The 13,717-nt window shown below is 37.5% G+C and overlaps 1 protein-coding gene across 4 annotated transcripts in view; it reads left to right on the top strand.

Moving 5' to 3' along the window:
- Nucleotides 1-7,156, top strand: part of LOC131873650 (protein AE7) — an 82,146-nt gene extending 74,990 nt beyond the window's left edge. For all 4 annotated transcript variants that reach the window (XM_059216687.1, XM_059216686.1, XM_059216685.1 and 1 more), the window contains 2 exons: nucleotides 6,393-6,438; nucleotides 6,759-7,156. In XM_059216687.1, coding sequence (XP_059072670.1) covers nucleotides 6,393-6,438; nucleotides 6,759-6,859 — 147 coding nt within the window. In that variant the 3' untranslated portion in view covers nucleotides 6,860-7,156. The remainder of the gene's footprint in view (nucleotides 1-6,392; nucleotides 6,439-6,758) is intronic.
- The last annotated feature ends 6,561 nt before the right edge of the window (nucleotides 7,157-13,717 follow it).

Raw genomic sequence — 13,717 nt, 5'->3', positions numbered from 1 at the left:
TTTTTACACACGAGGTTCGAATTTCTTGAGGAAGTTGAGAGCAATTAAGAGACGTTTTCTGCAGGTAAAGAACATTTTGAGAGAAGTTTTTAGAGTTTTGCAGGTTGAAAGAAGATTTTAAGGGCGATTCCAAGTATAAGTTTGAGATTTTCAACCATTTACCACAAGTTTACACGCAGATTGATGGAGATTCTTGATTGGTTTGAAGAGCAAATTTACATATTTTTTGAGATTCTGAAGGTGACAGGGGTATTCAAGGAAGATTTATTGAGTTTTCAACCTGGTTTCCAAATTTTGGATGGAGTTTTCAGGGACTTAGTCTGATTTTCACACATTTTCCAGGATTCGAATCTGATTTCAACATTCATTTCACAGATTTTGGGACTAAGTTCATTTTTAGAGTAATCAAAGACAAATTTCACTCCCAAACCTTCAAATCATAATGAGTTTTCAAGGGTTTCTAAAATTTTTAAGTGTTCGCAGCTTGTTGAAAGCTAAAAGTGTTGAGGAAGTGGAGAATCATAGCACACTTTGCCATCAAACCTTAAAAGTTTACACTCAAAATGAGGATTCTAATTTTTTTTTTTTGGTTTTGGAGGTTTTGAATGTTGGCTGAACGTGGAGAATTGTCGGAACAATGAAACTTTCGATCATGTCAATTCATATTTGTGAGTTATCCAAAGCTTTTTACCCTCCTGCGCAACATAAATTGGCAGCTAAAGGCAGGATCATCGCAGAAAACACAAATGGAGTTTCAAGCCAAATTCAGAGTTGAAGATAGGTCCACAAGCGAGGTTCGTCTGAGCATAAAGATGGCCAAAATTTGGCTGAGTATGGGAAGAGCTATTATGATGAAGGCCTAGAGGAATTCTTCTCCGAATTCAAGGCACTTGAAAGAATCTCAAGGCATCAAGAAAGAAAAGTTCTTAGACTTGGTGAAAATATTCAAAAGAATTTCCAACTTTTGAAGAATTAAAGACAAGCTCCCAATCAGAACCAGATGGTGACAAGAAGAATCAAATTTCCATACTTAGACAATTTCTTGACACAAATTGGAGAATTCAAGTAAGATATCCAACATGCTGAGGTGGCGCCTCGTCATCTTCCAACCAATCAGATTGTTCCAAGTCAGCATGTCCAGATTCAATGAACCTGACTTATCCAGAAGCTTCTAGGAGGGCACACTTCACAATGCAACAACCTTCTATTTTCATTGATGGTTCATATTTAGCAAGAAGGACAAGTGTCCCCAAATGTAATTTTCTGATTGGCCGAAGGGTAGTTAGTTTTGAGAAACCCTAAATAGGGTTTGTAGCTTTCAATCTGGGCCCTTGATCACTGTTTGATCTTGGCCATTCATTGTTTTCTGAAAAACTATATAAGGCTACCTCCTCTCATTTGGAGGGTGTGTGAGGTTTTTGATATATTGTTGCGTGCAGGTTATTTTTCAAATAATACATTGCATGTGTGCTTTCTCTTAAGGGTTTGTAATCTCTGTTATTTGAGTGATTGACATGGTTTCAATATCCTCAACACATTAGTTAGAAGTTAATTTAGATTTGCTTTCAAAGTTGTTAAAATTGAGTGAAGGATTTGATTAACGGTGTATCTCTGCTCATACTTCTGGTGAATGGATGATTTCCATTTCGCCTTGCAAAGTTAGTCTAAGCCTATCCCCTGTGTATGCCAAAACTTCGATCATAAGCACAAACCATTGAAGATTGCACCCGCTTTGTGTAGTTGTTCTTAGTGGGGCGAAGCAAAATGTGGTTTTCCGAGAACACCTAGTTAATACCGTCTCCAGAATTTGTAGGTTTAGATCAGCTTTCTTAAACCCTATCCCCTTTTCCCCTGTTTTTGAAAGTCGAAGTTCTGGAAAATCCAAAAAAAGAGAGCCTGAAATTGACAAATTTATCTAAGTCCAGAAGCTTGAAAGGCATTTGTAAACGTAAGTCCCCCTTGAAATTTTCAGCATACACTACCCAAGTAGCTATCCCACTAAAGTCGCCTGTTCGCACATATAGACCTTGGAATCAGCAGTGATTTATCAGGAGAGGATAGAATACCTTTGGGTATCTTATTGTAATGTTTGGTAGATGATAAAACGCACACAAACACGTAGTAGTTAGTACTAGTAAAAAAGAAGGACGACACTATGAAGATGTGTATACATTATAGAGTCTTGAACAAGAAGACTAAAAAATCATTATCCTATTCCTAAAGTCAACGAACTAATTGATGAACTACATGGAGCAAAATAATTTTCTAAGATTGACTTATGATCTGGTTACCACCAAATTAGAATTAGGAAGATATCCCTAAGGCCGCCTTTAGATGTCACTATGGACACTTTGGATTCTTGGTCCTACCCTTTGGTTTAACCAACACCCCCACAACATTCCAATATGAATCACTTATTCAAGAAACAACTAAGGAAGTTCCTATTGGTATTCTTTGATGACATTTTGATTTATAGTAAAACATGGGAAGAACACCTTGAGTATTTTGATGAAATCCTAGGATTCTTGATCAAGAATCAAAATATGCTAAAGTCTCCAAATGTGAATTTGGGTTCGAAGAAATCCTATATATAGGACATAAAATCAATGCACAAAGGGTGAGTGTGGATGAGGAAAAGATAAAGGATATAAGGGAATGGCCGAAACCAAGAGTCCTAACCCATCTAAGGGGATTCTTGGTTTGATGTAGCTACTATCAACGATTTGTCAAAGGTTTTTCTAAAATTGCTGCTCCATTCTCTGACTTAACAAAAAGCAGAGCCTTTGCATGGAATGAAGTAGGCCAACAAGCTTTTGAAAGACTTAAAGAGGTTACGAGTTCTTGTCCCATTCTAGCCATTCCTGACTTTACATTACCCTTAGGATTAGAGTGTAATGCTTTTGGAGAAGGCATTGGAGCAGTACTCATGCAAAACAAAAATCCAATTGCATTTGAAAGTCTCAAACATACAAAAGCTGAAAAATATTACTCCATTGATGACAAAGAAATGTTAGCCATTATGCATGCACTAGCCAAATTCATACAATATTTGGTTTGTGGAAAGTTCATTGTAAAAACTGACCAGAACAGCCTAAGGTTTTTCTTGAATCAAAAGGATTTAAATGACTAAAAACAAAAATGGGTCAGCAAGCCGCAAGCTTATACTTTTGACATATAATATACAAAAGGGAAAAACAACATTCTAGTTGATGCCCTATCCTGCAAACCCTACTTATGCTCCATAACAATCATTTTCATAGATTGGAAGAACTAGGTTATTGCTGGATATGATAAAGATCCATGGGCAAATGGCATCCTAGAAGGAAATCTACAAAATGAAGAATATAAAGTGGTGGAAGAACTCATTCTATACAAAGATAGGATATATCTTGTACTAGGCTCAAAGATAAAGGTGAAAATCATCCGAGAATACCATGACATCCCCTTAGTTAGACACCAAGGATATTATAAAGTCTATAAGCAAGAGAGAAATACTCTTGGAAGGGTCTCAAGAAGGACATCCTAAACACATTCAAGAATGCCTAACGTGCCAAAGGAACAAAGCAAAACAAACCTTTCCAGCAGGCCTCTTTCAACCCCTATCCATACCTAGCCAAAAATGGGAAAATATTTCCATGGATTTCATAATAGGGCTTCCCAAGGTGCAAAGCAAAGATTGTATACGTTGTGGTGGGCCACCTTACCAAGTATGCACATTTTATTGTAATATCCACAAACTATAGAGCTCCTTAGATAGCCGATATTTTCTTCAAGGAAATTTTTAAACGTCATGGTTTACTTAGAAACATCGTGAGCGACAAAGACCTTTAGTTTGTTTTGGCAAGAACGTTTTCAATTAGTAGGAATAGAACTCACGCCAAGTACAAGTTACCATCCACAAAACAATGGGCAGACAGAAATTGTTAACAAATAATTAGAAGGATACCTAAGAAACTATGCTACGGGGCAACAAAATGCATGGATCAAGTGGTTACACCTCGGGGAATATTGTTATAGCACCAGACATTACATGTCAATAGGAATGAGTCCTTTCAAGGTCTTCTATGGTTATGAGGCAACTTCATTTGGAGACTTAATCCTTCCAGGAAGTCGCGTACCAAGGGCCAAAGACTCTGTGCAACAAAATGTAGACATTATGAATACACTTAAAATAATTTGCTTCAAGTACAAAATCAACAAAAGATATATGCTGATTGAAGAAGGATTGAAAGGACATTTGAAGTCGGGCTCTTAGTTTTCCCAAGGTTTTAACCCTATAAGCAATCATCAATCAAAGTAAGTGGAGCCGAGAAACTCAAACCTAGATTCTATGGGCCACACAAGATTTTAAGAAGAATAGGAGAGATTGCATACAAGTTGGAACTAACGGCAAATAGCATAATCCATAATATCATCCATGTGTCCCACTGTAAAAATGTACTGGGACAGCATATTACTCTATGTTCAGAATTGTCCCCGCTTGATGATGAAGGCAAGTTAATCTTGGAGCCCGAAGCCATTCGTGATATGCGAGAAAAGAGGTTAAGGAATAAGACAATTCCTGATATATTTGGTTAAATGAAAGGATCTACCTATAGAAGACGCCCCTTGGGAAAGAGCATCTTTGATCATCCAAATTTAAAATTGCTTGAGGACGAGCAATCTTGGGAAGGGCAGACTGTCATGCTCCTGCCATAAGACCAATTTCATGATCCATCCATAAGTAAGAAAAAAATAAAATAAAACATATTTGAAAATCTTCCTCTTAATGAATAATCGAACAAAGTACCTCTTCACATGATCTGTGATCTGTTTTTAAACAAATCATTAGAAGCAGTGATTCCAAGAAGCCACAATTTGATGAAGGGGCAGTGGTTAGTTAAGAAGAGACGCCTCATTTGGAAAGATGGTGTTCTTAGTAAGAGATCCAACTTTTCATCCTCTCGAGGACTATATAAGGAAGGTCCTCTCTTGGAAAAAGACATTGACCAGATAAGAATTCTGAGATCTGAAATTGAATTCAGAAAAGGCAGCCATTTGCATTCAGCAAAGTGATTGGTATGCAATATGGTTGAATCTATTGTCTATTATGAAATCTCCTATGAATCTTTAATTTACTTATTGATTTAAATTGCCAATCCACTAAGAAACATTAATATAATTATTCATTTAATTTTCCTACATGCAATCATATCTGGTTTAGTGCAGAAACATGGTAGGGAGGTGCAGCAGTACTGGCCTTTTTCCAATGAAGTAGCCCACCCCAAGCTGGTTAGCTTGTGGAGGGTCTAATTGACTTGGTTGGTCCTCCCATACTCTTGGTCTTAGTTGTGAAGAATCAGTATCCAGGCGTCCTTCAATTAAGTAGCCCACCCCAAGTTGGTTAGCTTGTGGTCTAAGGGGTCGAATTGACTTGGTTGGTTGTTTCACGCTCTTGGGCCTAATTGTGAGGAACAGTCCCCGGGCATCCTACTAGGCCTTACCATTATTCTTCTAATCTGGTTGTCTGTTGGAAATATGCTAAAATAAACTGGATTCAATGCTTGTAGGATGCTATGTTTTCACTAGGAATTATTTGTATGTGATCTTAGATCATTGATATTAATGTTTAATAGTAATTGATTACAATTTTTCTGTAAATTGAATTTCAATTATGTACTATAATACTATATGTAAATAAATTGTATTGTGGGAATTGTTATTTTGGGCAAAATCAGGTATATCTCCGAAAGGGGACATTACAGTTTCACTTGTATTATCATCAAGCACTATCCTCTATGCATTTGCAGAGGTCTCCCGTAAGCTCATTAACATTAAATTATTCATCAAAATAGATTCTGCAGTTCAAGAAATACCCGATTGCATGTAATGGCCTATGGTCTTGATGGTGCTACCTATTGTCTGTAATCGCTGATACAAGATGGTAGTTGCTCTCCTTATTCCTAGAGAATTATTTGTTGTTGTTCTTGGCTTTCTCCACAATATGTCTAATAACACTCATTTTGTCCTCTAGCATAAGATCAAAGCAATGGGCTGCATGAGAAGTCCAAAAAGTAAAAGTATTTCTCCACAACAAGTCTTCCTGCAGCTACATGATTCACAACATTGTCCATGATTAGTTAGACAGCATTTTGGAAGGCCCACCTTGGCTACGGCAGCCTCCAATAGGTTGTGTGTTTGGATATTCTTTGAAATCAAGAGGACGGAATCTCCAAATGCATTGTCCTCGCTTCATACTTCCCAAGATTGACTGAATTTAGTTAGCATAAAGGAAATTACACATGTTTGAAAGGGATCTTTCTATTTGTTTTCATTCTTCATGAATATATGTTTAATGATGCTTGTATTTGTCTGTATGATTCTTTCTCATCTTCTTTTACCTTTTTGAGTAGGTGGATATTAGAGTGGCACCTGGAACTCATGCAACAGAGGCTGCAGGTTGTCTTTTAACCCTTTCTTTGGCATTTGTGGAATGTTTTTATATTTGCAAGCACATTTGTGTCATAGAATGTAATAAGCTTTCTTCTTCATTTTCTTCCTCAAATTATACTTTGGCTATGCTTATTCCTATCGCCTTGGTTATCTATCTTTTCAGGTTATCTGTCCGGAGTTTTAAAATATATTTTTGTAGATATTTGATTATGATGTGTCTGTAAAAGCTTTGAAATGTAAAATTCCGAGTCTAGTGAATGAGCACTGAACGCTGATTTGCCTATGCAATAAAGTTCAAGAGCATGACATTATTGATTGTGCTGCAGTAAACAAGCAACTTAATGACAAGGAACGTGTTGCAGCTGCGCTAGAGAATCCAAATCTCTTGGGGATGGTAGATGAGTGCCTGGCGTCAACAGATGACTAATTATTGCTCCTAATTAGTGTACATTAGTACCATAAAAACAGACGATGTGCGAGTCTATTTGAGTTAGAATCCTTTCAGAAGACCTCCATTCCCCTGAAGGAGAGCTTTTGAAATTAGTTGCTACTGTATGTAACTTTTGATCTTTATTATTCAAAGGATATAGCTGCTAATATTTTACATCGTTGCCCCCATTAATAGCATTCTTTGGAAGCAAACTGCATAAAAAATGGAGGTTAAAATCGATGTCATATAAATAAATTGAGTTATTTTTTAATGTAAATTATAAATTATAATGCCTTTTGTTAGCATATTCTGTGGGTTAAAGTAGCAGGTTTTATTATGATATTTGGCATAGAAAAGTGGACTATTCTCCGTTATGAAATGGTGTGGCCAAAACATTGTCTCTAGTATCTGTTTAAATGTGAAAAATAGAGGGGTTTCTATACTTTGGTATCCTGCTATATATACAGAAACAATCCAACAGAACTTCTGTTGTTTCTATCATCAGCCGTCTAACATTGATAAAACACCAAAGTCCTATTGATCTGTAAACTAACCAATACTAAGCTTAATTGAAATAAAGGAAACATAAAACAATTGTATTGACAATAAACATTAGCCAGACATTATAACGTGTTTATAATTAACTTTGTATCTTAACATACTAGCATTACGCTTAAAACTTATTAATCACGAGCTACTGCATTTGTTGTGCCGTTTGCTGAGTTTAAAAAAAGTATATATATAATGAGACCAATCGATAACAACGGCAAACTGAACCTTCTTGGTACAGGATTACAGTTATCGGGTATTTATTTGTTTAGTTTTCTTATAAAAGTTAAATTTTAAACAATGAAGGATTTATTTTAATTTATATTCTTATGCGAGTTTAGGCTAAAAAATAACATAGGGTTGCCCCAAACATAGTAGGCCACGCTTCATGGCAGAATGGAAACTGGATTTTGCTCAACTCTCCTAGGTGGAAGTACTACAGATTTCTTAAAACCTCTATCAAATTATTTATAATGCTAATTATTATAATGTTATTTATACTGTGCTATATTTGACATGAAATAATATATTCGATATTTTTTATTATTATTTTTTTAACAATTATAACCATTTTCAACCATGTTTTCTTATTTCAATTCTAAATAATTGAGCTCTATTTATACTTTTAGATATTATTTAAATGAAATATTGCTATAATCTTATATATTAACCTAGGAGTGTCAAACCTAGGAAGATCATCATAAGCTTGTCTTTAAGCTGGGAAGCTTACGATCAATCGTCAAAATGAACAAGACTTTATTTGTTTCTAGATGTAAAAGATCAATTGATGATTGAAAGTATAAATGAGAACTTCCTATCAAACTTTACACACTACACAATATATTTCAAATGGATGTCACAATATACATATGTGCTAGATCCTACATGCAAGGCTTGAACACCTTACTAAATAGATGATCTTCCACATAAACATATGAGAATGTGTTTTATGATAACCCCTTATGTTGTTATATACATTTAGACGTGGTAGTAGAACACACAAACTTCTAAAACCAAGAAGATGTTTTAGTTAATATACATTTTAATAGTCTATTGAGTGCCTTCTTGTAACTCTTATTGCATTCTTTCAACATTAAAAAAAAAATTGATATATTTTTGAGAGTGTTGAGGGCAATGGGAGAAAACACCAATCAAAGACAAACGCTTTTATCCATTAAGAAAGATTGATATATAGATTTAATAATTTGTTTGGAACAAATAAAAACAAGGTAATCCCTTAATCAAGACACCACAAAGGGATAGGCCTTTCAAAATGCATAGGTAAGCTCGTCTCTTTATATGCATTAAAAAAATAGTTGCAAAATATTAAGAAAGTCTACTTAGTAATCCATGAATATGCTGGTGCAGGGGCACTTAGCAATTTTTGTTGAGTTTGTTTTTAGGATGTTGGAATCATGTTTTTAGTTTTGTCATAAGGCCAAGAGGTCATTGAGTGTGTGCTCAAATGATTGTAAGGGCCCTAACAGTCTTTGTTTGGCCAATGCTGGCATGCGAGCTCTTAAGGGTGCTAGGTAAAACACTTAATAGGATAAGTTGTTTTTGGGTTAATGTAGGTTGGTTGATGTTGTTGAGGTCATATGAGTCATTTGGAGGTGACCAAGTTTGGGTTTGAGCAAAGTTGCTCACCTATGCAACAAATTGCAAAAGTTGCAAAAATTGCTCATAGCAACTTTGCAACATTTTCATACACCAACAGCTAGTTGGTCGACACAATCGGTTGTGAGCATATGTAATTACTCCAAGGCCAGTATAAGGCTTGGAAAGATCGACGATAATCGGTTGTTGAAGATTTGAAGCAAATAAACAATTTTGGTTTCTCCATTTGGTGTGTTCTATAGAGTTTTTGCCTGTTCTTTGCAAGTTTGTACGACCTGTACGGATTGAGAATTCCAAACAAGGTCATCGATTGTTAGATTGGTGTCTTACCTTCATTTTGTTTTTGGTTTGGAGTCTTGAAGTGTTGTAGTTTGTGAATAATCTTCATTTTGTTGGAGGCAGGTTCAAAAGTCCTAAAAACCATGGTTTTGAGAGCAAAATGGCTCCAACCTAGCATTCCATGGTGGATACCCACTTTGAAACCTTGTGGAATGGTAGGTTGCATTGTATACTATGTTTTCTTTTTGGTTTTGAGTCAGGGGAAGCTAAAACAAAGATTTACCACCATACCCTAGGCTTGGCACGTTGAGTTGACAAGCATTAGGTAACATGGATAAAAGAACCTAATTGGGTGAATCCGGTGGATGGAGGTGACGAATGGTTGGATTGAAAATCTTGATGGAAGCACATACCCAAAACTATCATCAATTCACTCAGGCAATAGGACTGGTGAAGGTGTTTGAGCAAATCCCTACTTTTTAGCCCTATAAGGGTTAGATATGTTAAAGACAAAACCCACCTCTGGTTTTTAGATATTGTATGTAAACCCCAAAAGGGTATATGGAATGCCAAATAGTTCATAGGGTTGTTAGGGAATATTGTCAAATAATTGCGCAATGCCTAGCTGACAGGGCTACTAGAATTAGGTCTCCTATTTAAGCCTAAAAGTGCAGTTTGCTTGTGAAGCTTGGAATTGGTAAATGTCAAAGTTCTTGAGGAAGGAGTAGGGTTGGGAATCCATACAAAACCATCCATCCTTATGTGTGTAGTGTGGAGAATGAAGATCCTATGGAAGAGGGGTTGAACTCTTAGGTTGAGTGTGAAAGGGAGTGGGAAAACAAAGTCTCCTAAGCAAGAGAATGGAACACACAAATCAACAAGTGCTTATCCTAGCCTAAGGACATTGAGAAGGTCAAAGAGGGTAAGTATTGCAGACCCTTGGAGGGTGTGAGGTGTAGAATCATTGGATGGTTCTTGTGTAGCTTGAAGGAGATACCTAGACAAGGTAGTACAAGTAGGTGAGAGTCAGCTCACTATACATCATATGCACATACACTTCTTTATTATGTTGAAAAGATATTTTACAAAGGCTTTGCAAGGATTTTATAGACTTGGTTAAAAAACTAAGCAACATATATGTAGAAATGCATACCATAAAAAAGGAGAGATTCAACAAAGGTTTATTCTTCCTTTGTTCATTTGATCGTCAATGTATACAAGATGTTATTATAAGTTTGGGATAAACTTATATCACTATAATATGAAAAACAACTACCTGTGATACTAAAAATCAAAACCCTAGAATTGCTTGTGAATATCTCTATTCTATTGTTTATGTGACTACTCTATTGAATTTTTTTTAATCCCGACTCTCCTATAGAAGAAATTTTAGCATTCATGAGGCTAAACTTTGATAGCTTATGGTATAGTTAGCCTTGCAATCATTGACTTCTGCGTTTCAACCCCCTCATTGAAAAGACTGTGCCAAGGACAAGCTATCAAAATATTATCGTAATTGTCCCTAATGTCTCTATATTCATCACACCCCAAAATGAAGTGTCTTTTAGATTTAGTTGCCCCGAAAGTGCAAAAAATACACACCCTTTCTAAAATAGATATATCAATGACAAGGAGCAGAAGGCCATACTGTTAGACACAATGCACCACTGAGAGGGGGGTGAATCAGTGGTTCTCAAACTTTTCTCTTTAGTTACCCTATGTGAGCATACTAGTTAATAGATCTAACTCAATGCAGACTTACCGGTTAGTGGGGAGACCTACACAAGTGCAATCAGACAAGGGACATCACATAACACCAATATATACGAGGACAACTCAAGATGGGAAAAACCTCTGTGAGCAATGCTGCTGGAGTCTACTGCTCCAATCCAGCCTCACAATAAACTATTACAATGTTTAGGGCACCAACCCAAGGAGCACCAACCTCTGATTTAGGGCACCAACCCAAGGTGCACCAACACCTACTTGTTTTATGGGCTACAACCCAAAGGAGCTACAACCCAAAGGAGCTACAACCCAAAGGAGCTACAACCCCTGCACCGAGCTACAACTCAATGCTCACAATTAAAACATCAATTACAAGAGCTACAACCCCTGCACCGAGCTACAACTCAATGCTCACAATTAAAACATCAACTACAAAAGTAGTTATCTTCTCTCTCTGCTCTTCACCGATACTACACTCTGCCGGTTCTATGTCTGCCTTCTATGCAACTTCCTTCACTTTTGCTCTGTCGGTATGGACACTACCAGTTCTGCTCTTTTACCGGTTGAACACTTCAACTAGGTTCTCCCTCTCACTCAGCCTCTTCTCAGATATGCTTTGTGCACTTGATTGATTTGCTCTTGCATGCAAAAGTAATACACTTCGCAAAACACTTCCTTCTTCTATTAGCAACAACATCAACACTTAACAATGTCTTTTGCTTGCATATTTATAGACTGGGTTTCTCGCCAAAAGACAATTCAAATTCTAGGCGATTAGGGTTTCCTCATCATCATCGAGGTAAACCAAATCCAATCAGATCTTGTCTGATCTGATCTTCCAGACATCCAACTGTACAACTCCGCCAATAATGCGCCTTCTTGATCACGCCTTCCATCTTTGGTGATCTGCTTTTTACCCTATCGGCTGGTTTCTTGGTCAAACACCAAGGTCAATTCTGCCGTTTCTTTCATCCGCCTCGATCTCTTCAATCACTCTTAGCTGGCTCTAAGTTGTCCTCCAGACCTCGAGCCGCAAACCCCCGCAACAACTTTGTAACACGTCCCGTGATTAGTGGGATCTTCCATTAATATTGACCAACTCTGCAACTACCCCGTTGATGTACATTCCTTCTTCATCTGAATGTAGGTCTGCCACCTTGACTCCATGTGGCATCCATGTCAACTAGCTGCCAGCTTGGTTCTTCATGTCGGTCCATATAAGATCACCAACCAAACACTCTACTGGTTCCTCTTTCCTGCCGGTTTACTAACCCTGCCAGTATCTCACATTCTATCGGCTCACTCATCATGTCTGCACTTGCTGAACTGCCGGTGAACACCTTGACCGGTCGCTAGACATGTCTATCCAAGCATGCACATTCCCACAAGGTGCGAAGACATTTGTATCTGCACCTTGTCCATATTACCGGTGAACTTACATACCGGTAAAACCCTCTTGATGACACCATGTCATCAACCTTCAACCGACTCCATCTTCAATTCGACCATTCTCCTTTGTTTGCATCTACTTTGGCTTGCCTTATCCCTAATCAGCTCGTACCATATCTCTGCTGACATAACATAGTGATAAACCAATCACTCTCCAACTTTACCGACACCTCAATATGCCTTCTTAGACAGTCCAGTGCATATTCCTGATTACATGCACTCAAGGTATTCCTTTTTACTCACAGTAGATCCGGTGTGAGCCTTCAAACACCTACCTTTGCCTCATCTACTTTGTCTTATGGAACTATGATTTATATTATGCATACTAGTAGATAAGTTCCACTTACCGGTGAGAGTGAGTCTTTGCAATCTACATCCTGCAGTGCACTCATATGGCTTCTCATGATGACTGCATCTTCATCCGGTGGGAGTCCTGCTGTTCTGCAACCTTATAGCATACTGATGACTTGTTCATCCTTCTCCTCCTGTGTTGATGTGATTTTGGTAGTATTTCATCTCTTCATCACAAAACAACCGCTCAAGCACCTTGCCCATCCTTCTTGTGCATTGGTCATCATCTTGCCGGTTGACAACCACTCACTTGGTTGATCTGACTACTTTATGCCAACTCATCACTTACTAGTTGACATCCTTTCCTTACCGGTCATACACTATACCGTTAACCGACTCATCTCATCTACACAAGTTAGGTACTAACTTGTGTACTGGTAACCTTAGTGAACATTCCCCTGAATGGGATGCTGTCTTACCTTACTGGTGTCCTACAACACATAAAGATACCAAGGATATCTCATCCCGCTCTGTACTCCTTCTTGACAGTGTTACACACAACCTGTTCCTATCATACCAGTAGTCATCCCATACCGGTTGACATCAATGACAACCCAATGCCAACAATCTCCCCCTTTGGCATTGATGTCAACACATGTAGTATCCAACATACTACATAAACCTTCTCTCCCTTTCTCGAATCCATGGATTCTTAACACATGTAGTATGCTGTATACTACTGAATCCTTCTCCCCCTTTGACAACAATGACAAAGGGCACTCTTAGGGTATCATTCCTCTTTGTGTATATATCGGTTACTGACAAAACCTTTCTCCCCTTTTTCTTCATTGGATGCATCTCCTCATTAGATACCAATTGTTACAAATTGTTACAAGTTATTACATCTTCTCAAGTCACAACACTTGAGATGGAGGACTCAAC

The sequence above is a fragment of the Cryptomeria japonica genome, chromosome 2, assembly GCF_030272615.1.
Source record: "Cryptomeria japonica chromosome 2, Sugi_1.0, whole genome shotgun sequence".
Taxonomy (NCBI): domain Eukaryota; kingdom Viridiplantae; phylum Streptophyta; class Pinopsida; order Cupressales; family Cupressaceae; genus Cryptomeria; species Cryptomeria japonica.
Note: the sequence above shows the minus strand (reverse complement) of the source record. Positions and strands in the feature narration are given on the sequence as shown.